Below are 25,355 nucleotides of genomic sequence, written 5' to 3'. Positions count from 1 at the left end.
GGTTATTGATATTTCTCCCAGCAATCTTGATTCCAGCTTGTGATTCACCTAGTCCAGCGTTTCTCATGATGTACTCTGCATAGAAGTTAAATAAACAAGGTATACAGCCTTGACGTACTCCTTTCCCAATTTGGAACCAGTCTGTTGTTCCGTGTCCAGTTCTAACTGTTGCTTCTTGACCTGCATAGAGATTTCTCAGGAGGCAGGTCAGGTGGTCTGGTATTCCCATCTCTTGAAGAATTTTCCACAGTTTCTTGTGATCCACACAGTCAAAGGCTTTGGCATAGGCAATAAAGCAGAAATAGATGTTTTTCTGTAACTCTCTTGCTTTTTTGATGATCTAGTGGATGTTGGCAATTTGGTCTCTGGTTCCTCTGCCTTTTCTAAAACCAGCTTCAACATCAGGAAGTTCACGGTTCACGTACTGCTGAAGCCTGGCTTGGAGAATTTTGAGCATGACTTTACTAGCGTGTGAGATGAGTGCAATTGTGCAGTAGTTTGAGAATTGTTTGGCATTGCCTTTCTTTGGGATTGGAATGAAAACTGACCTTTTTCAGTCCTGTGGCCACGGCTGAGTTTTCCAAATTTGCTGGCATATTGAGTGCAGCACTTCCACAGCATCATCTTTCAGGATTTGAAATAGCTCAACTGGAATCCCATCACCTCCACTAGCTTTGTTCGTAGTGATGCTTTCTAAGGCCCACTTGACTTCACAGTCCAGGATGTCTGGCTTTAGGTCAGTGCTGTGTATTCCTGCCACCTGTTCTTAATATCTTCTGCTTCTGTTAGGCCCATACCATTTCTGTCCTTTATCGAGCCCATCTTTGCATGAAACGTCCCGTTGGTGTCTCTAGCTTTCCTGAGGAGCTCTCTAGTCTTCCCTGTGCTGCAGCTTCCCCTTCCTGTGCACTGACCGCTGAGGAGGCTTCTCTTCTCTCCTTCCTGTTCCGTTTCTTTGATGTCCTTTATCAGGAGGTTCTCTTTGTTCCTGGATATTAACTGTTTTTATGATGAAAGTGTTTTTATCTGTCAAGTACTTTTTCTGCACCTATTGAAATAAATTAGTGTTTTTCACCCTTTATTGATAGTGGTATATGACCTAGATTGATTTTCAGATGTTAAGCCAACTTTGCGTCCCTGAAATAAACCGCACTTGGCCAGGGTAGATAATCTTTTTTATATGTTGCTGGGTTCCGTTTCCTAGTATTTTGTGAAGGCTTGTTGTTGTTTAGTTGCTAAATCGTGTCCGACTCTCTGCAACCCCGTGGACTGCAGCATACCAGACTTCCCTGTCCTCCACTGTATCCCAGAGTTTGCTCAAACTCATGTCCATTGAATCGGTGATGCCATCCAACCGTCTCATCCTCTGGATATTTGCATCTACATTCATAACTGTCACAGTTTCCCCCCCCTCAAACGTCTCAAAAGATCTGTCAAACAGTAATATTTTCTGCGTATTCATACAGAGCAGAGAGAGCATGTAAAGTCTCCAAGCTGCACTGCCCTCCCCGAAGGGCTCTTCGCTCTGATCTTCTCCATCAGCCTCTGCTCCGCAGTCACCCCGGGAGCCTCCTCACCCATCTTCTGTTCGTATGCGCTGCTCTCTGTGCCCAGGGCATGGTCTCTGGCCACTTACTGAGAAGGGTACTTGGGGAGATAAACATTTCTGTGTACAAGAACGGTCAAAAAGAATCTTTATTCTTTCTCACACCCAACTGATGAGGAACTCTGATGAGGAACTCTGCCTTCAAAGTCGTCTTCAGAATTTGCTGGACTTTGCCCTGGGTCTTCCAGCCTCCAGGGCTGCTGTTTCTTTATTTAGGACCCACCTGTTCACTTGTGTCCCAGCGGCCCATTCCAGCACGGCCTCTGTGCAGGCCTGGTCCAGTCATTCGTGGGCCCTTCAGGACTGAGACTCACAACTTTCAATCTGAGAAGTCATCTTGGCTTTTTGCTTTGACTTTCCTATGACTCCATTCTCCGTGTTTTCTCTTCCTGGAGCCCCTGTGAGGTAAATGTCAGCCCTTCAGGACTGACTGTCTAATTTTCTTACTTTTCCCCGTTCCTGATTCCCGCGCCTCATGTGTTTTAGCCTGACCTGGAAGATGTTCTTGGCCTCATCCAGTCCTTCTGTCAAACGCTCTTCTCTTTGATGAGGGACCTTGGCGTCGGTGTCTCCAAAAGAATCTCCAGTCTGTTGTCGAGGGGGAACGGCAGCCCACTCCTCACCTCCCTGGAGCCTGGGGTCTCTGGGACCCTTTTCACCAGAGACACGTCCGCGGGCCTGTGGGGCGGGGCTCGGGCCTGGAGGGCGCGGCGTCTGGACGGAGGGCACCCGGGTCCAACGGCTTTGAGGATACCCTAGTCCAACCTTCTGTTCACATACATACACACTCTCTCTCACACTCACACACACGTGCACACTCACACACATGCACACACAAATGTGCACATGTCCACATGCACACACTTAGACACGCTCACACACACATGCATACTCACACACATGCACACATGCACACATGTGCACACACGCACACACTTACACACATGTGCTTGGCCACCACCTGCAGGCTGGGCCTGTGCAGACTAGAGGGAGTATGGAGGCTGGCAGACTCTCCCCTGACCCCCAGCCCCAGCTGAGGCACAGCCCCCACCCACTCTGCCCCCCCAGCCCCAGCTGAGGCATGCCCCCCACCCACTCTGCCCCCCTGGGCTGGTGGAGCTCTCCTGTCTTCTGCTCTCTGTGGTTTTACCTTTGAGCTGCCCCCTCCTTCCCACATCTCTGCTGCCGTCTTACGGGTGTGAGCGGGGGGCTCTGTCCACTGTGTAAGCGAGGCCCCAGGTCCACCGTGTCCTCAGGGTCCTACAATGAGGAGGGGCACCGTGGGCCCCGCAGGGTCTGTGAGCCCTGGTGGAGGTGCTGGCCCACTGCCCTGCCCCGCTGACCCCGAGGCCTCTGTGCTCTGCCCTCTAGAACATGCCCAACGTCCGCGACCATGATGCCTCTGTCTACCTCCGGCTGCAGGGGGACGCCTTGTCTGTGGGCGGCTACGAGACCAACCCCATCTTCTGCGAGGAGGTGAGACACCAGGGCTCGAGGGGGGGTGTGGGGCTGCATCTCAGAGCAGAGACGCCCTCTTCCGGAGACCCCCGTCCTGGAGCTCTCTCCCCACCTGAGAAGTGGCAGGTCCCCCATCCCATAAAGTTGAACCCACATTTCTCCAGCCCTTAAGAACCTGGTATGCGGGCATATACAGACCCGGGGCAGGCGGAGGGCTGGCCTCAAAGCAGCAGTAGTCAGAGGCTACAAGCTATGCAGTGGGGAATCTAGTAGATGATGAAGGCATGTAAGCCCTCCGCCCATCAGCAAAGCATCCCTCACCCTCCCCTGCCTGCTGTGGCTCTAGCTGTGTCTCCCTCCGGCCTGGACTGCTCTCCTGGCAGCTTCTGCAGGAAGCTTCATGCAGGCCCAGCTTCATGCAGGCCCAGCGCCCCCCTCAGCACCCTCAGCCACTTCAACCACATATGGGCCACCCCGGCTCTCGTATTCATGTGTTTAGTCTTCAAATTGAACAATAAAATGACTCCTTTCGGCCAGATACTGTTTTACTTTGGGGAGAAAGAGGAAGACCAAGATAAAAGTCTCTGTGCCCGGAGGCCTGTATTCTGGTGGGGAGACACACAATAAATAAACAAAGAAGTCACGTAATTTGGGATGGTGATCTGAACCCTGAGTGAAGTTAACAGGCTGAGGGTAAGCCTAGTGAGACTGGAGTGGAAGGATGTCCTTCAGACTGCGGTCAGGCATGGCTGAATGGGGGTCTGACATCTGAGTGGACCCTGCAGAGGGAGGGTGGGCAGCAGCTCGCCCATGGGGTGAGGGCCCTGTGGTCAGACCAAGCTTGGTGTCCTTGAAGAACCGAAGGAAGGTCAGCGTGGCTGTGGGTCCATGGTGGATGTGGGCAGGGCCTGCTTATGCAGGGTTTTATGAGACACAGAGTCACAGGGGGTCTTGGGGGGCTCGAGGGCAAGAAAGGGCCTGATCTGACTTGGGCGAATGGGTTGAAGGAGGGCAGCAAGCAGGAGGCCATTGCAACAGTCCAGGGCAGAGCAGGTGGGCCTGGGTCCAGGCAGGAAGGGGAGCAGACAGGCCCTCTGGGGGGTGGAGGGGGGAGACAAACAGGGGACCGTCTAGACCATCACCACCCGATGGAGACGCTGGCCAGGGCCTGCCCGGCTCCGCACTCCAGGGGCCAGCCGGCACAGGGCAGCTTCCCGCCATGTCCCCAGGTGTCAGATGAGTTTGCCTTCGGCCTCTTCGACCTGGACTGGGATGTGTTCACCCAGCATATTGAAGGTGCCATCAACCGGGTCCCCGTGCTGGAGAAAACTGGGATTAAGTCCACAGTCTGCGGCCCTGGTGAGTGGGGAGGCCCGGAGCTGGGGGCAGGGTGGGAGCTGCCTGGTGAGCGGGGAGGCCCGGAGCTGGGCGGGGTGGGAGCTGGCCGCCCCCAGAGTGTGGCCGGCCGGCCCTCCGTCCTGGGCGGGCAGTGCTGTGCGTCTTCCTCCCTGCAGGTGACAGACATAAGCCTGCCCCCGGGCCCCAGCCAGGCCTCTGCCCACCCTGCCCTCGCGTGAGCCCTCCTGGGTGCTGCCTGGGCTCAGTCCCTGCTTGAACCCGGTGCCTTCAGCTGTGAGATGGGGCGAGCCCCTCCCAGCGCCCAGTGAGGCTGAGCCGGGGGAGCAAGGGCCAATCTCGCTCCCGATGCTGTTCGCTCAGGGCTGCGGGCCCCCCAGGTCGGCCTCACCCCTCTGCCCTCTGGCCACACTCCCTCACAGCGTGGAAAGGCCCCACCTGGGGCCTCCCCTCCAGTCCCCAGAAGAGCTGGACCGCAGGAGGCTGGAGCGAAACGGCATGAACCAAAAGGCTCAGCTTCTGAGTGCCCGTCTCGGGTGTGCAGGGTGCAGGCCCAGACCCTGCCTGCCAGCCGGCCGGGTCAGACCCCAGGCCAGGGCAGACTGGGGTCCTCGATGCTGGCATGTTCAGCCAAGACCACTCACTTGCTGTGGGAGGGCCAGCTGGCCAGGCTATACCGCAGACGTTCAAAGTGTTGTGACGGGGGTCACTCAGAACGCAGCGGGGAGAGGGGACGGTTCCGTGACTGGGCCTGGGGGTAGGGTCATCCTAGGGTGCCCCAGGGAGTTCAGGGACCCCAGGGTGGGGGAAGATCCATGCATGCCGAGCGAGCCATCTGAGCTGAGTCTCAAAGGCTGCATGCAGATGGAGAAGATTCCAGAGTAAGATCTGAGCCCGAGGCCCCAGAGGCGGGCCATGGTGTGAAGGGGCTCCACGGTGTCCACTCAGCTCCTTCTGAGAGCTGAGTGCCTGGAGCCCAGAAGGCTGGTGGGGAGCTCCTGTGTTGGAGGCTGGGCGGAGCCTCTGCAGTGGGAACCCAAGGCGGTGGGCTCTGGGCAGGGTAGAAGGCGTGTTCCAGGGTGAGGGCGTGGAGGCGGGGGTGGGGGATGAGGCGGCCAGCCTGGGGTCCTGGCAGAGAGAGGGTGGCCTCTGGGCAGAAGAGGGGCCCAAGGCAGCCCTGAGGCCCAGACGTCTCAGCTGTGGGGCTGCGTGTGGCACAGGCCAGGGCTCACAGGGGCCTCTAAGATATCACTGGCTCCTCGTCTCGGCCAGAGGCAGGCTCTCAAAGCTGGTGGGTACAAGATGGGCCACCTAGAGGGTGCCATGTGGGGCGTTTGGGCCAGGGTTCCGGGTGGGGGAGCGGGCCTGCAGGCGCAGACGTGCCGCCCCATCCTGGCTCCAGCAGAATCACAGGGGTGTCCCCCTCCTTCCTGCACAGAGGGGCCCCTTTAATCCTCAACAAAGGCAAGAAGCAGGGAGTGTGTGCCTACCTAGCGGTGGAGAGAGGGTCAGAAAGACAGTTGCCCGGAGAGGAAGCTCTGGGTCTGAAACTCTGCGTTCCTTGAGCCTTGGTGTCCTCGTCTGTGAAATGGGTGGCAGGCCGAGTGAGGAGGGGAAGCCACACGTGAGCTTCAGGCCAGCGGGCAAAGTCGTCCCTGGGGGCCGAGCAAGGAGTGAGGGGCAGGCCAGGCCAGGGGAGGGAGGGGTCCCGACACCCAGCCTGCAGCCTGCCGAGGCGCCAGGCCCTCCTGGGCCCCGAGTACATGGGGTCCAGACAGCCGCCAGCCCTGGCTTCTTCAATCTGTTCGGCTCATGAAGGAGCAAAGGTGAGCAGGCAGCTTTCCCGGAAGAGGTAGCTGGGGTCCCCCCTGGCCAGCCCGGGAGGTTCGGGGCGCAGGATGTGGGGCTCAGGCTGAAGACTCACTGCCCCAGGGCTTCCCGGGCCTGGTGGGGCTGTCAGGGAGAAAGCCAAGGCGAAAGCAAAGTTGCTCAGTTGCATCCGACTCTTTGTGACCCCATGGACTGTAGCCCATGAGGTTCCTCCATCCATGGAATTTTCCAGGCAAGAGTATTGCCAGGCCCGACACAATCCCAGGGAACGTCCTGGCTCTAACGGGATTGCGGGTCAGCGACCCAAGAAGCCCCACTGGGAGAATGTGTCTGTCAGGACCCCTGGAGGCTGGTTTCCCAGCGTGAGGAAGGTTCTCTGGGGACACGGGCCTTTTTGCTGGCCGGTCAACGGCCCTCGGCCTCCGGGACAGAACAGGGAAGTCCCAGGACCCTTGACTTCAGGAAGCGGGGGGCCCTCAGACCTCTTGTTCCAAGGTCGGGACGTCAGAGGCAAGTTTGGGGGCCCCCGTCCCGGGCATCCGGCATCTTCTTGAACCATTTTTTAAACATCCAGGTGACCCTTGACCCCAAACTTCCCTCTTGCTAACTTTCTGTGAAGACTGTTCAGAACATTCTGGAAACATTTCCAGCACTCCCAGAATGCTCACCAGGTCATCCCCAAATACAACCATCTCGGGAGCCGCCCCAGCCTCACCCGATGCCCTCCTGGCCTCCCCCGCTTGCCCCTCGCAGCCCGACCTGCACACAGGCCCCCTCATAGGACCCGGGCCCCCACTGACGCCCCCACTGGAGGCCCGCCAGGGTCACTGTGGCCTCCAAGGCCCTCACCAGGGGCCCTGCCCTTCTGTCCGCCCTGCCTCCTCCACCCTGCTCTGTGGCTATTTGGAAGCCTTCTCAGGTCCCTGGGGCTGGCGGCCTCCTCCAGCTCAGATGCTGAGGGTCGGACACCAGGCTCGGCCGGTCACCAGCAGGGAGGAGGGCAGTGCTTGTGACCAACACACATGGAGCTTAGGACCCCGCGGGGAGCCTGGGGCCCTGACCGGCCGGGCGGCGTCCGCCTCTGTGACCCGGGGTTCTGGTGGCGCCGCACGGTGGTTAGGAGCGGCCTGCCCTCCGGTCACTCCAGACCCCTTATCACGTAGCACTTTTCCCCCCAGACACCCTCTTTTTTGCTTACTCATGCTTTGGCTCTCTGTTCCACCCACTCTCCCGGCAGCTCCCCGAGGGGTGGGGCCTGTTCAGTCGCCTCCCAGGGCCGAGTTCTGGGCACAGACGGGTGGGCTGCAAATATTTGTGACCGAGTAACTCACAGCCCTGTGAAGTCCGCGGTCATTGGGACCATGATCCCTGTGTTACAGACGAGGGTCCAAGGCTCTTCTGAGCCAAGGTCACACAGCCAGGAATCAGTAAAGCAAGGTTCAAACCCAGGACTGTGGCTGCCAAGTGCGGCTCTTTATAATCATACCAGAGTGGGTAGCAGCCAGGATACTGCAGTGGGCAGTCTTTCCCTTCTCCAGGGGATCTTCCCAACCCAAGGATTGAACCTGGGCCTCCCGCGTTGCAGGTGGATTCTTTACCATCTCAGCCACCAGGGACACCCTTTTTAATCATGCTCGAGCGTTCCTCTCCACCAGTCCTAGCCTCCGTCCCCAGCACGCTGGCGGCAGACAGAAGCCAGAGGCTTGGTCCCCTCTCCCAGAGAACTTACAACCTTTCATTCACTGAGCGAGCATGTATCAAGCACCAACTGTTTGCTGGACCCTGTGTCTTGAGATACGGCAGCGAGCAAAGCCCGGCCCTTGCATTGCCCGGGGTTCGACGGGCAGGAATGCCCTGCTGTGATACAGCGGGAAGCTGGCGCAGGGACGGGAAGCTGTGCCGGGGACTCGGGGAGAGGTCCCCCGCCAGCAGCAAGTCACGAGACACACCTGGGCCCCACGAGGCGGAGCCCAGTTCAGATCATCAGTGAGGAAGACCTCAGCGGAACGTGGCAGGAGCGAGCAGGGAGGAAGCGGCCTCAGATGCCCACTCCCGCCTCAGTTATTGTCCTCTTGGGAGATTGCACCCAGGAGCATGTGGCCGGGAGGGACCCTCAGGCTCTCCCCTCCCTTTCAGAGTCATTCACCCCGGACCACAAGCCCCTGATGGGGGAGGCGCCTGAGCTCCGCGGGTTCTTCCTGGGCTGCGGCTTCAACAGCGCAGGTGAGTACGGGCAGCGCAGCTTCCCCGACTCCTGCCGTCTCGGAAGTGAGGGGCCCAGCTGGGCTCTCCTCCAGTTCTCAGAGCCGCCCCTTCCTGGGGTGGGGGTGGGCCTAGGAGCGCTGTGGCTGGGACAGGGGTGGAGATGGGACAGGCCTGCCAGGAGGAGGCATGTGGCACCCCAGGGGTGAGACCCAGGGCATAGGGGCTGACGCTGCCCACAGAGGTGGGAGGGGCACGGAGGTGGGGTGCAGGGCCTGGGGGCGGATTGCAGACCCACAGCTCTCTGCTCCTGCCAGGAATGATGCTGGGCGGTGGCTGCGGGCAGCAGCTGGCTTATTGGATTGTCCACGGGCGCCCAGAGAAGGACATGCACAGCTATGACATCAGGCGAGTGCCCATGGGGGCTGGTGGGTGGGCAGTGGCTGCCCTAGAATGGGGCGGCGGAGGTGATGGTTTGTCACTAAGTCGTGTCCAACTCTTGTGACCCCGTGGACTGTAGCCCTCCAGGTTCCTCTGTCCATGGGATTCTCCAGGGAAGAATATTGGAGCGGGTTGCCATTTCCTTCTCCAGGGGATCTTCCCGACCCAGGGATCGAACCTGGGTCTCCTGCATTGCAGGCAGATTCTTTACCGACTGAGCTACAAGGGAAGCTGCTGGGATGGGGTGGGGTGGGGTGAACATCCCGGGCTCTTTAGAAAGGAGCCTTCCCTGAAATCCAGAGGGCGTCTTGGAAGAGGTGGCAGTAAGCAAAGAAGGAAGAGGCCAGCTGGGGGAGGGGGCAGTGCTGCAGGGTGCCTGGGTTTGGCAAATCCACCGCCCTCTACAGTTTCCAGGACCTCTCGTCCCAGTGTCCTGCCTGACCTGTCCGACGGCTCTGGGGTCAGCAGTGGGATCCCATCGTCCCACTTTGCAGATGGGGAGACTGAGGCCGGGGGAGCAGGCTGCCCGGGGATGGGGCTGAGCCAGGGTGGTCACTGCTGGGATGTGAGCACGTCTGGGAGGCAGGCAGCCCCGAGTGAGACGTTGGCCGCACACTTCACTCACGGGGAGACTGAAATAAATCGGACCCCGTGCAAGCCCGTCCCTCTGTAACGGGGGTGTGAGGCGCTTGCTGGGAGCAGTGAGCGTGTCTGAGTAGGCGGAATGCTCAGCATCGGGTCTGCGCGTGAAACACTAAAGAAAGCTGAGCTGAGGCCAGTGTGCGTGCGGGGCTGCTATCAGAGCCGGGAGGCGTCCGGCTTGCCCACCGCCCTCTGTGAGCTGGAGCAGTGAGGCCCCGAGGCAGGGTCGGTGGGGCCAGGCTTCCGCTCCTCGGGTGGCAGTTCTGTGGCCTGAGCACTGCAGAGGGCAGAGGAGACAGCGGCTTGGAGAGGCCTCTGTGGGGGCCCAGCCCGTGGCGCTGTGATGGCTCTGGGCAGATGGGCTCCCTGGAGAGACCCCGGCTGCCCGGCAGGGCTGGAGGTGGTGGGGGTGGTGGAGACCACTCTGGTTCAGCTCAGCGCACCCTGGCTCCTCTTCTAACCTCGCCCCGTCCTGGCCTGATGGGGACTTTGTGTTCACAGGGGTGTGTCCGCCACCCACACAGACAGGCGGGCATACCCTGAGATCCCCTCCCCGTGGCGCCTGGCACAGCGCGGTCTGCTGCCTTGGAGACAGTCTGGGGCTGTGCCCACGTGCTCTCCCAAGAGAGGAATGTTCCAGAGATGATAAAGCTGCCCGGAGCCTCAGGGATGGGCCAGTCCCAGCCCCTCCGGCTACAAACAGCAGAGCAGAGGAGCCCTCACGGGAGGCGGCTCGCCTGAAGTCACCCGGCGCTGGAGCCACAGCCGCCCAGCTCCAGGCCTGCAGGCTGTCTGCCATCTCCCCTCCCTCAGGGGTGAGGCCTCCGCCCTGGGAACCGATGGACCAGGGTGCAGGCTGGGCCTCACCAACGGCCTCCCGCCTCCAGGGCTGGTGGACGCCCCCCTCAGGGGCTCTGGGCCTCTCTCCCTCCCTGCCTCCTCTCACAAGCGAGACATCAGTGGGAGTGTCTTGGGGGCCCCTTCGTGGGTGCGCACAGAGCCGCCGCCCCTGCCCCGGCCAGCTGGGACCTCGGGTCACAGGTTGGAGGGCAGAGGGTCCCCGGAGGGAGACCCCCAGAGCTGTGATCTCGGGGCTGGGGGCTGGTCCGCCCACTCTTCCGGCCCGGACAGTGTGCCCCAGGGGAGGACCAGCTGAAGACGTCCGACCCGAGCAGTCCCTGACGTGGGACTTGGTGCCCACCCAGCACCACGCCCCGTCCCCACACACATACTGGGCGGCCGCCACCCCCAGGCCAGCCTCCGGCATGGCACCCGGGGCCTCTCAGCACTAATAAGCGGGGGTGGAGACGGGCCGCGGGGGCGGCGAGGCGGGGGTAGAGGGTTCTGTGCGGGGAGCGGGGGGCCGCGCTCGTCCCTGTGCTCACACATGCAGGGGGTTGGAGGGCAAGCTCGGGCAGGGAGGTGACTGGGGGTCACCTGTGGGGGAGGCTCCCAGGGTAGGCCCTCCCTGTTAGCTGTGTGGCCAGTTCCCCTCTCTGACCTGGGTCTCTCCATCTGTGAAATGGGGACGAGGGTCCCCTCTCCCAGCGGAGGCGTCTGAGGTTCACGGTGGGGATGTGCCCCCCACCCCCGGGGCCTAGCCTAGGCGGGGCCCAGAGCGCAGGCCGCTGGTTTGAGGAGAGTCGCTGGGGTCCTGGCAGCCAGGAAAGGAGGAGTCGCTCCTTACTACATCGGGAGGGCGGCTGGACGCTGGTGCCCGGCTGCAGGCCCCTCTGCCCGCCTGCATGCAGGTGGGAAATGGCAGCCTGGGCTATGCGGGCCCCGGGGAGGGCCCCTCTTCCTGCTGACCCCTGCTGGTGCTCTGGCTCAGCAGAGTGCCTGCTCCTGACACCCACAGGCGTGCACAGGTGTGAGCAGAAGGCCGGCGGGGGCTGGTCCAGATGGGCAGGATCTGTCCGTCTGGGGATCACCCAGCCCTGCCCCAGGCCCGTCCCCCTCCTCGGTCCCGGCCGCGCCTGGGCACCCCCCAGACCCCCGTCCATGAACCGCCTTCATGCTGAAGCTCCTGGCTCAGTACAGGCCGGTCTCCTGTCCCGTGCAAGGAGCCAAACCAGGGCCCCACACGTGAGGCCGCTCTGAGGACCAGCCCTGGGTTCTCGCAGCCGGCACCCAGCCCCGCCCTGGAAGGGAGCCCCTTACGCGGTAGCAGCCGCTGTGAATGGAGTCGGCGTCAGAACCCTCACGAGTGTGGTCCCGCTGCCCCGCCCAGATTGGGCACCGTGCAGACGAGAACCACGTGAGAACTGAGAGTTGGCAGGCACGACGAGGCCCGGGCGGGGTCCCTGAGGACAGCAGCCGGTGGGGACGCAGCCGGGGGGGCAGTGGTCCTGGAGGACAAGCGAGATGCCCACAGGTGGGGGAAAGGCGGGGGCTGGGGGTGTTGAGCTGGGCACCTGAGGGGTGGGCTGTGCCTGGGGAGGGCAGCGGGGCCCAGTGGGGCAGGCAGCCCAGCGGATGTGCTCGGTTTGGCTCGGGCGGCCCTGCAGTCCAAGGAGGCCAGGCAGAAGGGCCGTCGGGTGGCCCGGCCATCGCGCCCGTGAGCAGGCTGGGGAGGCGCCTCTGAGCTCGGTGGGAAACGGCGAAGGGCCCGTAGGTGGAGCTGGACGCCCCTGAGGGTGACGTGATCCCCCCAGTGGCCCGGGGGGATCCTGCGGGGATCCTGGCCACAGAGTCCCCGGGTGCAGGGTCTGCAGACACAGCTAGGGTCCCCAGACAAGCCTCCATTCCTCTCGGGGGTTTCTCATCTTCACCCCTTGTTTCTGCCGAGGGGGCCCCATGGAGAAAGAGGCTGTCACACCTGCTGACCCCAGACTCTGAAGACCCCAATGTTAACTTCCACCAGAAGGTCCGGGCTTCTGGGTGGCTCCCCAGTAGGACGAGGGGCACGGCTTACCCCCAGCACGACCCCAGCCTGAGGCCCTGTGCCCACAGTCCCTGTGCCTGACGGCTGTGGGGGCTGCAGAGGAGGCAGCTGAGCTCCCCAAGGCTTGGGGGTGCCCGAGGCCCCTTTGGGGAGGACTCTGGGAGAGGACGAGGGTCCCCCAGGCGGTGACGCACCCCTCTCTGTCACCACAGGCGCTTCCACCGCTCGCTCACGGACCACGGCCGCTGGATCCGGGAGCGCAGCCACGAGGCCTACGCCAAGAACTACTCCGTCGTCTTCCCCCACGACGAGCCGCTGGCAGGACGCAACATGCGGACGGGCCCCCTGCACGAGGTACCCCAGCCCCACGGGCCCGCTCTGCTCTGGCTGCGGCGCTCTCGGGGAGTCCCGGCTGCAGGGCGCGTGAGGTGACGAGGCGGCTGGCTCGTTCCCGGCATTTGCGGGTAAAACGCGCTTGGAGCAGCACAGGCGGCAGGGTAGCCGCGGGGGCAGATGTGTGCAGTCACCGGTCAGGAGGCCGAGCCAGGCAGCAGCCTGCCTGGGCCATCGTTCCTCCTGACAAACTTCTACTTATATGATGAAACCCATCGTCAGGTGCCCTCTCCTGGGACCTGCCCCTCAGCACTCTTCAGGTCCCCAGCAACCCAGGCTCTGTCCCCCTGCTCCTATCGTCCCCATTCCATCTCCATTCCCGCTTCCTTGCCCTCATCTGGGGCTGCATGCTTAGCTTACCTGTCTGCAAGGACCCAGCCAGTGGGGCCCGGGCCTGTCTCTGGGTACAGAGCCTGACTCTGGATAGATGCTCAGGGACTGCCCATCCCCTGGACGGGTGGAGCGGGAGGCAGGCGGCAGGCTCAGTGAGCAGGTGGTGGTTATAGAAGACAGGGCCTCCTTCCTCTGAGACCAGTCCCTGGACCCCAGAGGCAGCTGGCGTCCACGCACGCTCCCCACTACCCCACCAGGACAGAGTCAGCAGAGATTCCTGGGCTGTCCCGCTCTCCGGCCTGGCCTGGAGGGCCCGGGGGCAATCTTGGGACCCCCGTGGGTTCAGGTTCCCCCCGCCTGACCCCAGGCTTTCATCACCCGCACTGTCTACGTAGCTCAGCTGCTTCCCAAGGAACACAGGGTTGCTCCCCAAGCCTGGGGTGGAAGGAGCCGGGCGCAGACAAGCTGTCCAGGCGCGTACAGCTGTGCCTGGAGGGGACTTGGTGGGCGCACAGCCGTGCCCCCGGGGAGGCATCTACATTCACGCAGGCCTCCACTTCCTCCTTAGCCGCCCCCTTGTGACACCTCCCGGCCGCTGACGGCTGATGTGTGTGTCGTCGGGGAGGCGACTTGTCTCGGGCGGAGGCACCCCCTTCTTACTGGAGGGCAGCAGGCTTTGTGTCCTTGTTCCCAGCCCCTCGGACGCCCAGGGAGACATCAGGGTGTCACCAGCGGGCATGTGGCCGCGTGCGTCCTCCCCCTTGAGGCTGGTGGCCCACAGGGAGGGGGAGACACAGGCCGTCTGGGCCTCGGGTGCCCGTTGGTCCTGGCTGGCACTTGTAAGTCCTGCCAGACTCAGCTCCCAAGGCCCACTCCTCCTGGGCTCCAGACATGGCTGGGGCCCGGCCCCAGGACCTTCTAAACCCAAGAGTGGAGATTCTTTTCTTCCCCCCAACCGCATTTATTTTCAAAGCGGTCTGCCACTGAAATAACTTACTGCGTCTGCTGTAATGTTTTATTGTGGCAAAGTGCGTGTCACATACAACTTGCCATTTGAACCTGAAGTGCTCAGTTCAGGGGGCTTCAGGGCCTCCATGCTGCTGTGCGACCATACCTCCAGCTAGTTCCAGAACGTTCCCGTCACCGCAAGAGGAAGCCTCGTACCCGTTAAGCAATAACTCCCCATCCCCTGCCTTCCAGCCTCGCAAAAGTGAAAGTGAGTGAAAGTGTTAGTCGCTCTGTCGTATCCGACTGACTGCCTGCGACCCCACGGACTGGAGCCCACCAGGCTCCTCCATCTATGGGGTTCTCCAGGCAAGAATCCTCCTCCAGGGGATCTTCCCGACCCAGGGATTGAAGCCGGGTCTCCTGCGTTGCCGGCGGATTCTTTACGTCTGAGCACCAGTGTGCTACTCTCTGTCTCTGGGGACTGGCCTCCTCTAGTCATTTCAGATAAATGGAATCATACACCATGTGGCCTTTGGTGACTGGCTCCTTCTCCTTAGCTTGCTCCTGGGGTTCGTCTGTGATCTAACAGGTGTCAGAATGTCCTTCCTTTCGGAGGCTAACGCCCCGTCGTATGGGTGGGCCACACCTGCCGCCCCTGCATTCGTCAGGGCTGTTGTGAACGCGTGTGTGCACAGCTTGGCCGTTCCCCTGGTTTCACTCCTCCTGGGTGGACACCAGCTGTGGCATCACGGGGTCCCCGGCTGTCCTGTAACAGACGCCGCCAGCTGGGGGGCTCGGGCTCATTTCTCACCGTTCTGGGGGCTGGATGGTCAGGGGTAAAGGAGCCCACCGCCCGGTCCCTGGTGAGGGCCTTCTTCCTGGCTTCGGGACGGCCATCTCCCCGCCGTGTTGGCTCCTCCTCACCTGATAAGGATCTGGGCTCCGCCCTTGGGCCCTCATTTCCCCTAATTCCCTCCTCACCAGCTCTGTCCCCAGTACAGTCACTCTGGGGATAAGGCTTCAACACAGGAGTTCGGGGTGCAGTTCAGTCCACAGGAGAAGGTTGTTCTACAGATTGGGGATTCTCAGGGCGGGCAGCTGGGGTGCCGGGGGAGACCTAACAGATCGGGGATTCTCAGGGCGGGCAGCTGGGGTGCCGGGGGAGACCTAACAGATCGGGGATTCTCAGGGCGGGCAGCTGGGGTGCCGGGGGGACCTGGACTCAGAGCCTGGGCTTGGGTTCTGGGTCTGAACACCAGCATCTCTGTATCGTCCATGCCCTGAGGTGTCAGGTGGCGGGTCCCGGCCCCCCTGCCCTGCTCTGGGGGTTCACCAGGCCTGAGTCTGCTCGCTGTGCCCCGCCCCCCAACAGGAGCTCCGTGCACGAGGCTGCGTGTTCCAAGAGCGCCACGGCTGGGAGCGGCCGGGATGGTTCAGCGCCCAGGGCCCAGCTCCGGTGAGTAGCCCTGGCACACGCCCGGCCCTGCCCTCCAGCCCCGCCCACTGCCCACCCCCGCGTCCGCGCCCCTCGCTGTCTCTGGCGCTCGGGAGCCTGGTGAGCCGTGGGGTGGGAGGCTCGTCTGGCCTTTGGAGAAGTCGAGCCCCTGCTGGTTTGCCCGGTCCGCCTGTGACCTCGGGGCCCTGCCACGGACGTCACTCACCACCCACAGTGCCCGGCCTCCCACCGCCTTAGATGGGCCAGGGGCCCAGGAAAGCTGGTGCTCCACAGCGAGGAGGCCACACACGAGACTCCCCCGTTGACGGGAGAAATTAGAGCATCTTCTCATAATGTTGTTCATATATTTTTGGCGGCTGCAACTGTTAATGTGAGTAGGAGGATTGAGCACAAAATGACGCATTCCGTGTGTTAGTTTGTAAGTTGGGGTTTTCGCAGTGTCCTGGCCTCTGGGTGCCCTCTTGGGGGCTCCCAACTCCCACCCAGTTCCTCCCAGGGAACTGGGTTCTCAGAGGAAAGACTGGGAACCATCCTGCCTGTAAGGCCCTGGGTCTCTGGGGCAGGTGGTGTGATGCTTTAATACAACCAGGGGGATAGGAGTGGATCCAGGTTTTTACAAATGAAAAGCCCCTTCCTGCCGCTATACTTCAGCAGCCACCTTCCAAGTGCGACCTATCTCCCATCTCCATAGCAACCATGTCCCAAGGCAAGTTCCTGATGACCTCTGGGGTCAGCAGAGAGGAGAGGCCTGCACAGACCCCTCCCTGCCTCCAGCCTGGTGCCTGGAAGCCCCTCTTTCCCAGAACCCATGGGCAAGGGGAGGAGACCACAGCCAGAATCAGGAACACACCCTTGGTTCGTAGATGGGTGGGCTTTGCAGCCCCCTCCCACCCAGGAGCCACCCTGGGAGCCCAGGGCATTGGGCGGCCGGACATCCCCTACTCCCTGCTTCCTGGCCAGGCTGCAGCAGGCTGGGGTGTTCCTGCAGGGGCCTCAGGGGCCAGTGGGAGCCACTTGGCAGGCCAGGGAGATGACTTCCCTCAGAGACTCCTGTAAAGGCCTTCCCTGGACCAGGGCTCGGCCAGGAGCTGGGGGTGGGGACTGAGGGGGTACTTGGAGGAACAGAGAGGCCCAGTTCAGTCAAGACCTCACCCTCAGCTCTTACTGGTGAGAAGAGACAGGGCGGGGCTGGCCCTGCTGCGGGTGAGAGGTGCCGGGCTTGCTCACGCTTTTCCAGGAGTGGCCGTGGAGTTGGGAAGGAGGGGCTCCATCAGCAGGAACAGGACTAGAGTGGGGTGTGGGGTCTGGGCCTCCCTGAGAGCGGCTGGCCAAGCACAGGAGAGGCCAAGGCAAGAGGCGCTGAGTCCCAGCCTCTGGGGCCCACCGCCTTGCCTCAGGCCAGGCAGTCAGGGCTCTCCGGGGACTGGAGGCAAGCGTCAGTCTCTCTGCACCTTGGTTCCCCCACCTGTCCAGAGACTCCCTTCCTGAACGTGCAAGACCCTCTGAGCAGGGCCAGGCCGGAGCGGGACCGCATCCTGGATCGCCATGGCAACAGCATCCGGAATCCTTGCGGCAGCCACCCCACCCCTGACTCTGTCTCTCTCTTCTTCAGCAGGCTGACCCCTGGGCCTCATCGCAGCCCCTCGGCACTGAAGCGGAAGCCCTGGGGTGGCCCCTGGGGTCCCAGTCAACCCGCCCTGTTTGCTGTTCAGCCCCCTCTCTCCCCCTCTTTGCCTGCCCGAGCACACCCCATTTCTCCTCCGTCTCGGGCCCCGCCCTCCCACTGCTGCGGAGACCACAGTTCACTCGTGCGTGCTGCTGGCATGCCTGAGCCAGCCCCGTCCGCAACGCGCTGCCCCGTGATGGGGGTCGGGCCTGGCGAGGGCAGGGCCAAGATCCGTCTGTCCTGTGGGCCTCGGTCTCCAGGCGGCGTGTGCAGGGAGGAGGGCTGGGCTGTGACACCCCCTCGCCTGCCGCAGGTGCTCCCCTACGACTACTGCGGGGCGTACGGGCATCGGGCCCGCGAGGACTACGCCTACGGCCGGCTGCTGGGCCAGGAGTACACCTTCAGCTTCCCTCCGCACCACGATGTGGTAGGCCCCCAACCCCAAGGGGCAGAAAGCTGGGCGGCACTTTGGGCCGGTCGGGGGAGGCGCCCGGGGAGCTCCAGCCCTCTCCCAGCCAGCTCCCTGTACCCCCATCCTGTTTTGGGCTGACTCAGTTTTGAGGCAGAATAGGTGATGCTCTCCTCGGCCCTCCAGCTGTTCTGAGACTTTGCCAGTGGCGCGGCCTGCTGGGGGCATCAGCCAGGCAGCCCGGCCTGGCTCAGGCTGTGTGGTCTCGGGCCGGGGATTCATCTCTTGGAGGCCCTCGGAACCGCCCCCAAGTGTGACTGTGGGTAGCGAGCCCCCTGCCGGATCTGGGGCCATGGTTCCCGTCTGCCGCTCTGACCGAGCAGACCCAGAACAAGGAGGTCCAAGACGGGACCCCCAGGGGGCGAGCAGAGGAGACCGCAGCTGGGGCCCGCTCACTGCCCAGCTTGCTCCGGAAATGGGCAGGTGTGGCTGCTCCAGTGGCTCCTGGGCCCTTCCAAGCCCAGCTCCCTGGTACAGTGGGAGAGGAGGTGACGGGGTCCTAGGGGCCAGGCCTCCCCCAGGTCTGCATCACGCTGGGGGTTCTCAGTGTCTGCAGAGAAGACAACTCCAGCGTCCCTGCTGAGACACCCAGCTGTTGTGTTCCAGAGGAGAATGTGCTCTCTGTGTCCGTGAGCATGTGGCCGACCGCACAGGGGGATGAAGGCCCGCTCAGTGTCTACACTGGGCTGGGGCCACGGCCTCAGCCTGGGGGTTGTCCCCAGAGACCGGAGGCCTGAGAAGCCTCCTGGACGTGGGGCCCCTGCAGTCGTGTGAGGCCCCTCACTCAGAAGCAGCCTGGGCTGGGTTTCGTGCCCTGCTGCTGCTGCCTACAAATTCTGAATGTATCTTGCATACCTGGACTTTGCACCTGGTCCTGTAGGGAAGGAACCACACGTCCCCCCCAGGCTTGCTCTAGTGAAGGCGCTGGGGAAGAGGCTTCTGAAACGGGAGGGGAGGCACGTGCCTCTGGAAGTCCAGGAGGCCCTGGGGGCTGCCTCTCCCAGGAGCGAATGGGACTCCGTCTGGCACCTCCGCGGGGCGGCTTCCAAGGCCCACGGGGTGTTCAGGCCCTTAAGGATGTGGGCGCCGGGCCGGGGTGCCAGCTCCACTTCCTGGCTGCATCCCAGCAGAGGCGCCTCGACATTCCGGAGCAGGAGATGCACGCTCGTTCTCAGCCTTGGCAGCTTCCCCAGCCCGGGCAGATGAGAGTTGGCCTGCAAGTTGTCTGGGGGTTGGATCTGCAGCCCCAGCAGCGTAGGCGAAGGCACCCTGACGCCTGACAGTGGAGGGGGAGCTGTAAAGGGTGGTGGGGTCTGGACAGTGGTGAGCAGCGGCCTTTGGGGTTCAGGAGATGAGTCAGTGGGATGCTGTGTGGCGGCCAGCAGCCCTGGGGCAGAGGGCAGGGAGCTGGCCCCAGGCTGGCCAGTTTCCCTGGTATAGAGACTCGCCATCCACGCCCTCCCTCCCATCCAGGTGGAATCACTGAAGACACAGTGGGGAGAATGCACTTGGGGGCCTCTTGGGGTCCGGGCACTGCTGGATAGACCCAGGCTCCATCATTTCCTCCTGTGTAACCCTGAGCAGACCACGCCCCGTGCCTGGGCCTCAGCAGGCAGCTGGCTGTAAGGCTAATTGTAGACCGCTGGGCAGTGGCGTCTGAACCGTGGGATGGGGGAGAAGGCGCGGGCTGCTGGCCCTCTCGCGGCCTCTGCCCCTCTCTCATTCCAAACTCACCTTCCGGAGGCCTCTGATCTACGTCCTGTCTCTGTAGATGTATCGTATCTGGACGTTTCCTGTAAGGCACTCACACAGTGGTGGTCTTTTGTGACTGGCCTCTGTCACCTCCATGTTTGAGGACATGTCAGTGCTTCGTTACTTCTTCTTCGGAATGGTATTCCATGGCAGGGGTACACTCCTTTTTATTTATCCATTCATCTGTGAACGGACGTTTGAGTCATTGGACTTTGGGGCCATCATGAATAATGCTGCTCTGCAAATGTGTGCACAGGTTTTTAGGCAAATGTTTTCAGTTCTCGTATCTAGGAGCGGGAGTGCTGGGGCATGTAGTGACTCCGCGTTTAACATTTTTGGGGACCTGCCGAGGGTTTTCCAAAGTGGCTGCACCATTTTATGTCCCCACCCTTGGTGGACGAGGTTTCAATTTCTCTATCCTCATCGGCGCTCGTAATTCTGTTTTTGGTTCTAGCCATCCTCGTGGGTGTGAAGTGGTATCTCAACGATCTGAGTTGCGTTTCCCCAATGACCCATGATGTTGAACATCTTTTTTATGTGCTTATTTAGCCATTTCTCTGTCTGTTTCGGAGAAATTTGAATTTGGATATTTTGTTCATTTTAAAATCGAGTTGTTTGTCTTCTTACTGGGTTGTAAGAACTCTCTATACATTCTGGATACAAGTCCCTTACCCGATTTATGATTTGTAATTATTTTTTCCCTTCTGTGGGTTGTCTTTTCACTTTTTTAGTGATATCATCGGTAGCACAAAAGTTCCTAATTTTGATGAAGTACAGCTTATGTACTTGACATGGACATGAACTTGGGCAAACTCCAGGAGATGGTGAGGGACAGGGAAGCCTGGCGTGCTGCAGTCCATGGAGTTGCAAATAGTCGGACATGACTTGGTGACTGAATGAAAACAGCTTATGTATGCCTTCTTTTGTCCCTGGGGCTTTGGTGTCATATTTAAGAAAGTGTTTCCTAACTCAGGTCACAATGGTTTACTATGTCTTCTTCTCAGAATTGTGTAGTTTTCAGTCTTATACGTAGGTCTGTGGTCCATTTTGATGAAGCTTCGTGAAAGGTGTAAGAAGGGACCCAGCTTTAGACTTTTGCAAGTGGCTATTCAGTTGTTCGGCACCATCTGTGGAAGGTTACTCTTTTCCCCATTGAATTGTCCTGGCATCCTTGCGCAGATCAGCTGACCATAAGGTGAGGGTTTATCTCTGGACTCTCCATTCCATCCCACTGATCTACATTTCCATCCGTATGTTTGCACCACTGTCTCGAGTACAGTAACTTTGTAGTAAGTTTTGAAATCAGGAAGAGCAGATCTTCTAGCTTTGTTCTCCTTTTTCAAGATTGTCTTGAACATTCCAAGCGCCTTGCATTTCTGTATGAAGTTTAGCCTCAGTTTGTCAATGTCTGCCGAGAAGCCCGCTGGGGTTTTGGTAGAGACCCTGTCAAATCTGTAGACCAACATGAGGTGCTACCCTCATCTTAGCAATGATAAGTCTTCATCTTGCAAACACGAGAGGCCTTTCCATTTATTTAGGTCTGCTTTAATTTTCTTCAGAGACATTTTCTCGAGAGTATAAATTTGCCCCTCATTTGTTCAATTTATTTGTAAGCCTTTAAAAACTCTTTTTGAAGATGTAAATGGAATTATTTTCCTAATTTCATTAATGGCTCACTGCTATTGTATAGAAATTATTTTTTTGTTTATGTTGACCCTATATCCTCCAACCTTGTTGAACTATTTTATTAATTATAACAGTTTTTTTTTCAGTGAGTTCTCTAGGATTTTCTATATGTAAGATCATGTCATCTGCAAATAGAGATAGTTTTACTTCTTCTTTTTCAGTCTGGATACCTTTTATTTCTTCTTGCCTAATTGCCCTGGGTCGGACCTCCAGCACAATGTTCCCTAATGACCAATGATATTGAACATCTTTTTTATGTGCTTATTTAGTCATTTCTATATCTTTTTTGGATAAATTTCTATTTGGATATTTTGCTTATTTTAAAATTGAGTTGTCTTTTTATTGGATTATAAGAATTCTCTATACATTCTGGATACAAGTCCCTTACCCGATTTATGATTTGTAATTATTTTTTCCCTTCTGTGGGTTGTCTTTTCACTTCTTTAATGATATCACTGGTAGCAGAAAAATTCTACCAATACGATGTTGAGTGGAAGTGGCAGAGGGGACAGCCCCGTCTTGTTCCTGATCTTAGCAGCGGACATCCAGTCTGTCCTCATTAAGTGGGATTTTGCTCGTGCCTTTTATCAGGTCAAGCAAATTCCCTTTTAGTTGTAGTTTATATGGAGTTTTTGTCATGACCTGGTGTTGGATTTTGTCGAATACTTTTTCTGCATCTATTGAGATGACCATTTGGTTTTTGTCCTTTGCTCCATTAATACGGTACATTATATTGATTTGGGAATGGTGAGCCAGACTCCCATTTCTGGAATAAATTCCACTTGATCACGTAATCCTTTTTATACGTTGTTGAATCTAGTGTGTTAGTATTTCACGGAGGATTTTTGTATCTATAGTCATGAAGGATGTTGGTCTCTGATTTTCTTATGAGGCCTTTGGTTTTGGTTTTGGGGTAATGTTGGCCTCACGGGAAGAGTTTGTGAAGAACTGGTATTAATTCTTCTTTGACTGTTTGGTAAAATTCACCAGTGAAGCCATGTGGGCCTGGGCTTTTCCGTGTGGAGAGTTTTAAATGACTGAAGAAGTCTCTTTTGGTTGTAGATCTGTTCAGACTGTCTGTTTCCCCTTCAACCGACTTCAGCGATTTGTGTCTTTCTGGGAATTTCTGTTTCGTGTCTGATTTATTGGTGGACAGTGGCTCACAGGAGTCCTTACAATTCTCTCCTATGAATTGGATAGTGACACCTTTCTTTCATTCCTGATTTTAGCACTTGGAGTCGTTTTTGATTCTTGGTAATTTCAGTTAACGATTTGCTAATTTCACTGAACTTTTCCAAAAACCAGTTTTCCATTTGCTGATTTTCTCTATCTTTTGAGATTTTTGTTTATTTCCTTTCCAGTCTTTGTTATTTCTTTCCTTCTGCCTGCACTGGGTTTAATTTGCTTTCCCTTTTCTGGTTTCTCCAAGCGGAGTGCGAGGTGGCTGACTTGAGAGCCTTTGCAGGTGTAACGTCGGATGAGGCGGCGCTGGCCTCCGCGCGGCAGTCTGCACACGTTGTTTCCCCGTGTTCATCCCTCTCCAAGGGTTTCCAATCCTCCTGGTGACCTTTTCCCTTGATCCACTGGTTATTAAGAAGTGTGTTTTCTAGTTTCACTTATTTGTGAACTTCCCAATTTTCCTTCTGCTGCGGATTTCTAATTGGATTCCATTGTGGTCAAAGAACACATTCCGCTGGCCTTCACCGTTTGGAGCGTATCCTCTCGCGGCCCGCGCTCCCCCCGGGTCTCCTGCACCGGCAGGGCGCTCTTCCCTGCGCCCGAGGAGAGTGTGCCCGTGCGCAGCGGCAGGGCATTCTTCCCTGTGCCCGAGGACACTGTGCACGTGCGCACCGGCAGGGCGCTCTTCCCTGTGCCCGAGGACACTGTGCACATGCGCACCAGCAGGGCGCTCTTCCTGCGCCCGAGGAGAGTGTGCACGTGCGTTTCTAGCTGGAGGGGAGGAGAGGGTCTTGGAGCCCAGGGCTGTGGGGTCTTTCTCGGGGAGGCGGGTCCCGAAGCCCCCATGGTACCCCAACTCTGGAACTTTTCAGATCAAGAAGGAGTGTCTGGCCTGCAGGGGGGCCGCGGCCGTGTTCGACATGTCCTACTTCGGGAAGTTCTTCCTGGTGGGCCCAGACGCCAGGAAGGCTGCCGACTGGCTCTTCTCCGCCGACGTCAGCCGGCCCCCAGGTATGGAGCGGGAGGGCTGCGTGCCTCCCCCTCCTCAGTGCGGCCCTGGGCACAGGCTGACCGCTCCGGGCTCACGCAGCTCACGGCTCTGCCCCCAGCCTAGCCCTGGGCCCCCGCCTCCAGCCCCCTCTGCCCTGGTCTCCAAGCCCCAAGGCCCAGCCCCCTCCACCTTCCTCTGCGTCCTCCACTATCCACCTCTGACTTTGTTCCAGAGGGGATTCGAGGCAGCAGGCCCTCAGAACAGTCTCCTGGGGCTGAGGAGCCTGTCCATTCCCCCTCTAGGAATGCTCTCTCCGATAGGGTTTCTAGAATTCAGTGAAAACACAGGATGCTCACTTGCATTTGAATTCGGAATGAAGGATGAATAATCCCGTGGTGTAAGTGTGTCCCAGACAGTGTTTGGGATCCTCACTTCCCCTTTTTTCATCAACCATGCGCTTAGCGTCTTCCCCACCCATCTACCTGCCCCCAAACTCTCCCGGCCCCACTGCTGTTACTTCCTGGTGATACTGCTGCACCGAAATACCGCACTGAATGGCTTTAAACAACCCTCATGTGTTGTCTTAAGAGTCTGATGCTGGAAGTTCAAAGTCAGGGCCAGAGACCGTGGGATCTCCTGGCTTCCGGCCGCGGCCGCCAGCCCACAACTTTCAACTACATCACTCCAACCTCTGCCTCTGCGGTCACAGGCCGTCTCCCTGCGTATTCTTCTTCTAAGGACATGAGTCGTGTGAGATCAGGTCCATTCTCATGAGTTCTGATCTTCTTAACGTGATCCCGTCTGCAAAGACCCTATTTCCAGATAAGGTCCATTTTTCAGAGGGACTGGGAGTTAGGACCCCAACACACCATTTAGGGAGACACAGTGCAACCCATTACACCATGTATCCTGCCAAACCACCCACACACCTCATCACATGCCCCTGCTACCCACCTCCCCTGGTCCCCCTCCCCCCATTCACCCTGCTAACATCCTTCTACCCCCCACCCCCTCCTCCCATCCATCCCTGCCCCTCCCCTCTCCCCACCTCCCCATTCATCCCCGTCTTCCATCCACGTATTCATGTATTCAGCATTCATGGAGCTTCTGCTATGCCAGGCTTGGCACTCGAGCACCAAAGTGAATGAGAAGTAAATCCTGCCCTGAAAGTGCCCCAGCGTGAGGTGGGGGGTGGGTGGGAGGGATGGGTGGGAAGAGTCACATTTCAAAATAAGTAAGTCTTCTTGCTCCTTCCTCCTCCGAGGACGGCGGTGCTCGGTGGCCTGCCCGTCCCTCTCTGGGTCATCGAGTCATGGCGGCATCACCAAGCTGAGAGGCCTATCAGGGTTCCCCCGGGCATCTGGCCAAGGCTACCCGGCCCTGAGGGACCGCCCGCCCTGCTGAGCGGCTCCCCCCTCTCTGGGGTCTTTCTCCTGCCCGCAGGCTCCACAGTGTACACGTGCATGCTGAACCACCGCGGGGGCACAGAGAGCGACCTGACCGTGAGCCGCCTGGCCCCTGGCCCCCAGGCCTCCCCGCTGGCCCCCGCCTTTGAAGGTGAGAGGTGCCCCGGGGCCCAGCAGCGCCCCGATGGCAGCCTAGCTCAGTGAGGCGGCGGCCAGTGCGGGACGGGCGGGAAGGGCTTCCGAGGCTGCTCTGCAATCCCGCGTGTGCCCGCTGCGGTCAGGGCCTGGGAGATCAGAGGTCTTGCCTCAGGCTGAATGCAGCCTTTGTTTGGGCAGCGGTGCTGAGCCCTGAGTGCTCGGTGGTTATGCCTTTGAACCTGCCTGTCCTGCGGGGTTTCAGGGCGGCATCAGCATGCGTGTGCTCATCTCACCCGCCCGGAACAGAGTGAGCCAAGGATAAGGCCGTGCCTCCCACGTGGAGGGAGAAGTTACCTCCTTCCTGCCTCAGGCATCTATGCCGAATCGGCTGTCTTGGTTCCCATGGAACTCCCAGTCTGAGGCGGGGGACAGATCCTTGGAAGATCTCCAGCTCTGGGCCCAAGCTGATGCCTGGACTGCCCTCTGCAGGTCCTCCACTTCTGCTTGCATGCCTCCAGT

General features: G+C 59.3%; 1 protein-coding gene across 3 annotated transcripts in view; it reads left to right on the top strand.

Moving 5' to 3' along the window:
* The window catches only part of SARDH (sarcosine dehydrogenase), a 60,345-nt gene that overhangs the window by 12,395 nt on the left and 22,595 nt on the right, over nt 1-25,355 (top strand). For all 3 annotated transcript variants that reach the window (XM_019971151.2, XM_070799654.1, XM_070799655.1), the window contains 9 exons: nt 2,978-3,082; nt 4,294-4,423; nt 8,387-8,473; nt 8,770-8,860; nt 12,632-12,773; nt 15,466-15,549; nt 17,529-17,642; nt 23,174-23,312; nt 24,736-24,849. In XM_019971151.2, coding sequence (XP_019826710.2) covers nt 2,978-3,082; nt 4,294-4,423; nt 8,387-8,473; nt 8,770-8,860; nt 12,632-12,773; nt 15,466-15,549; nt 17,529-17,642; nt 23,174-23,312; nt 24,736-24,849 — 1,006 coding nt within the window. The remainder of the gene's footprint in view (nt 1-2,977; nt 3,083-4,293; nt 4,424-8,386; nt 8,474-8,769; nt 8,861-12,631; nt 12,774-15,465; nt 15,550-17,528; nt 17,643-23,173; nt 23,313-24,735; nt 24,850-25,355) is intronic.

The sequence above is a fragment of the Bos indicus genome, chromosome 11, assembly GCF_029378745.1.
Source record: "Bos indicus isolate NIAB-ARS_2022 breed Sahiwal x Tharparkar chromosome 11, NIAB-ARS_B.indTharparkar_mat_pri_1.0, whole genome shotgun sequence".
NCBI lineage: Eukaryota > Metazoa > Chordata > Mammalia > Artiodactyla > Bovidae > Bos > Bos indicus.
The sequence above is the reverse complement of the archived record's forward strand: the minus strand, read 5'-3'. Positions and strand labels throughout refer to the sequence as shown.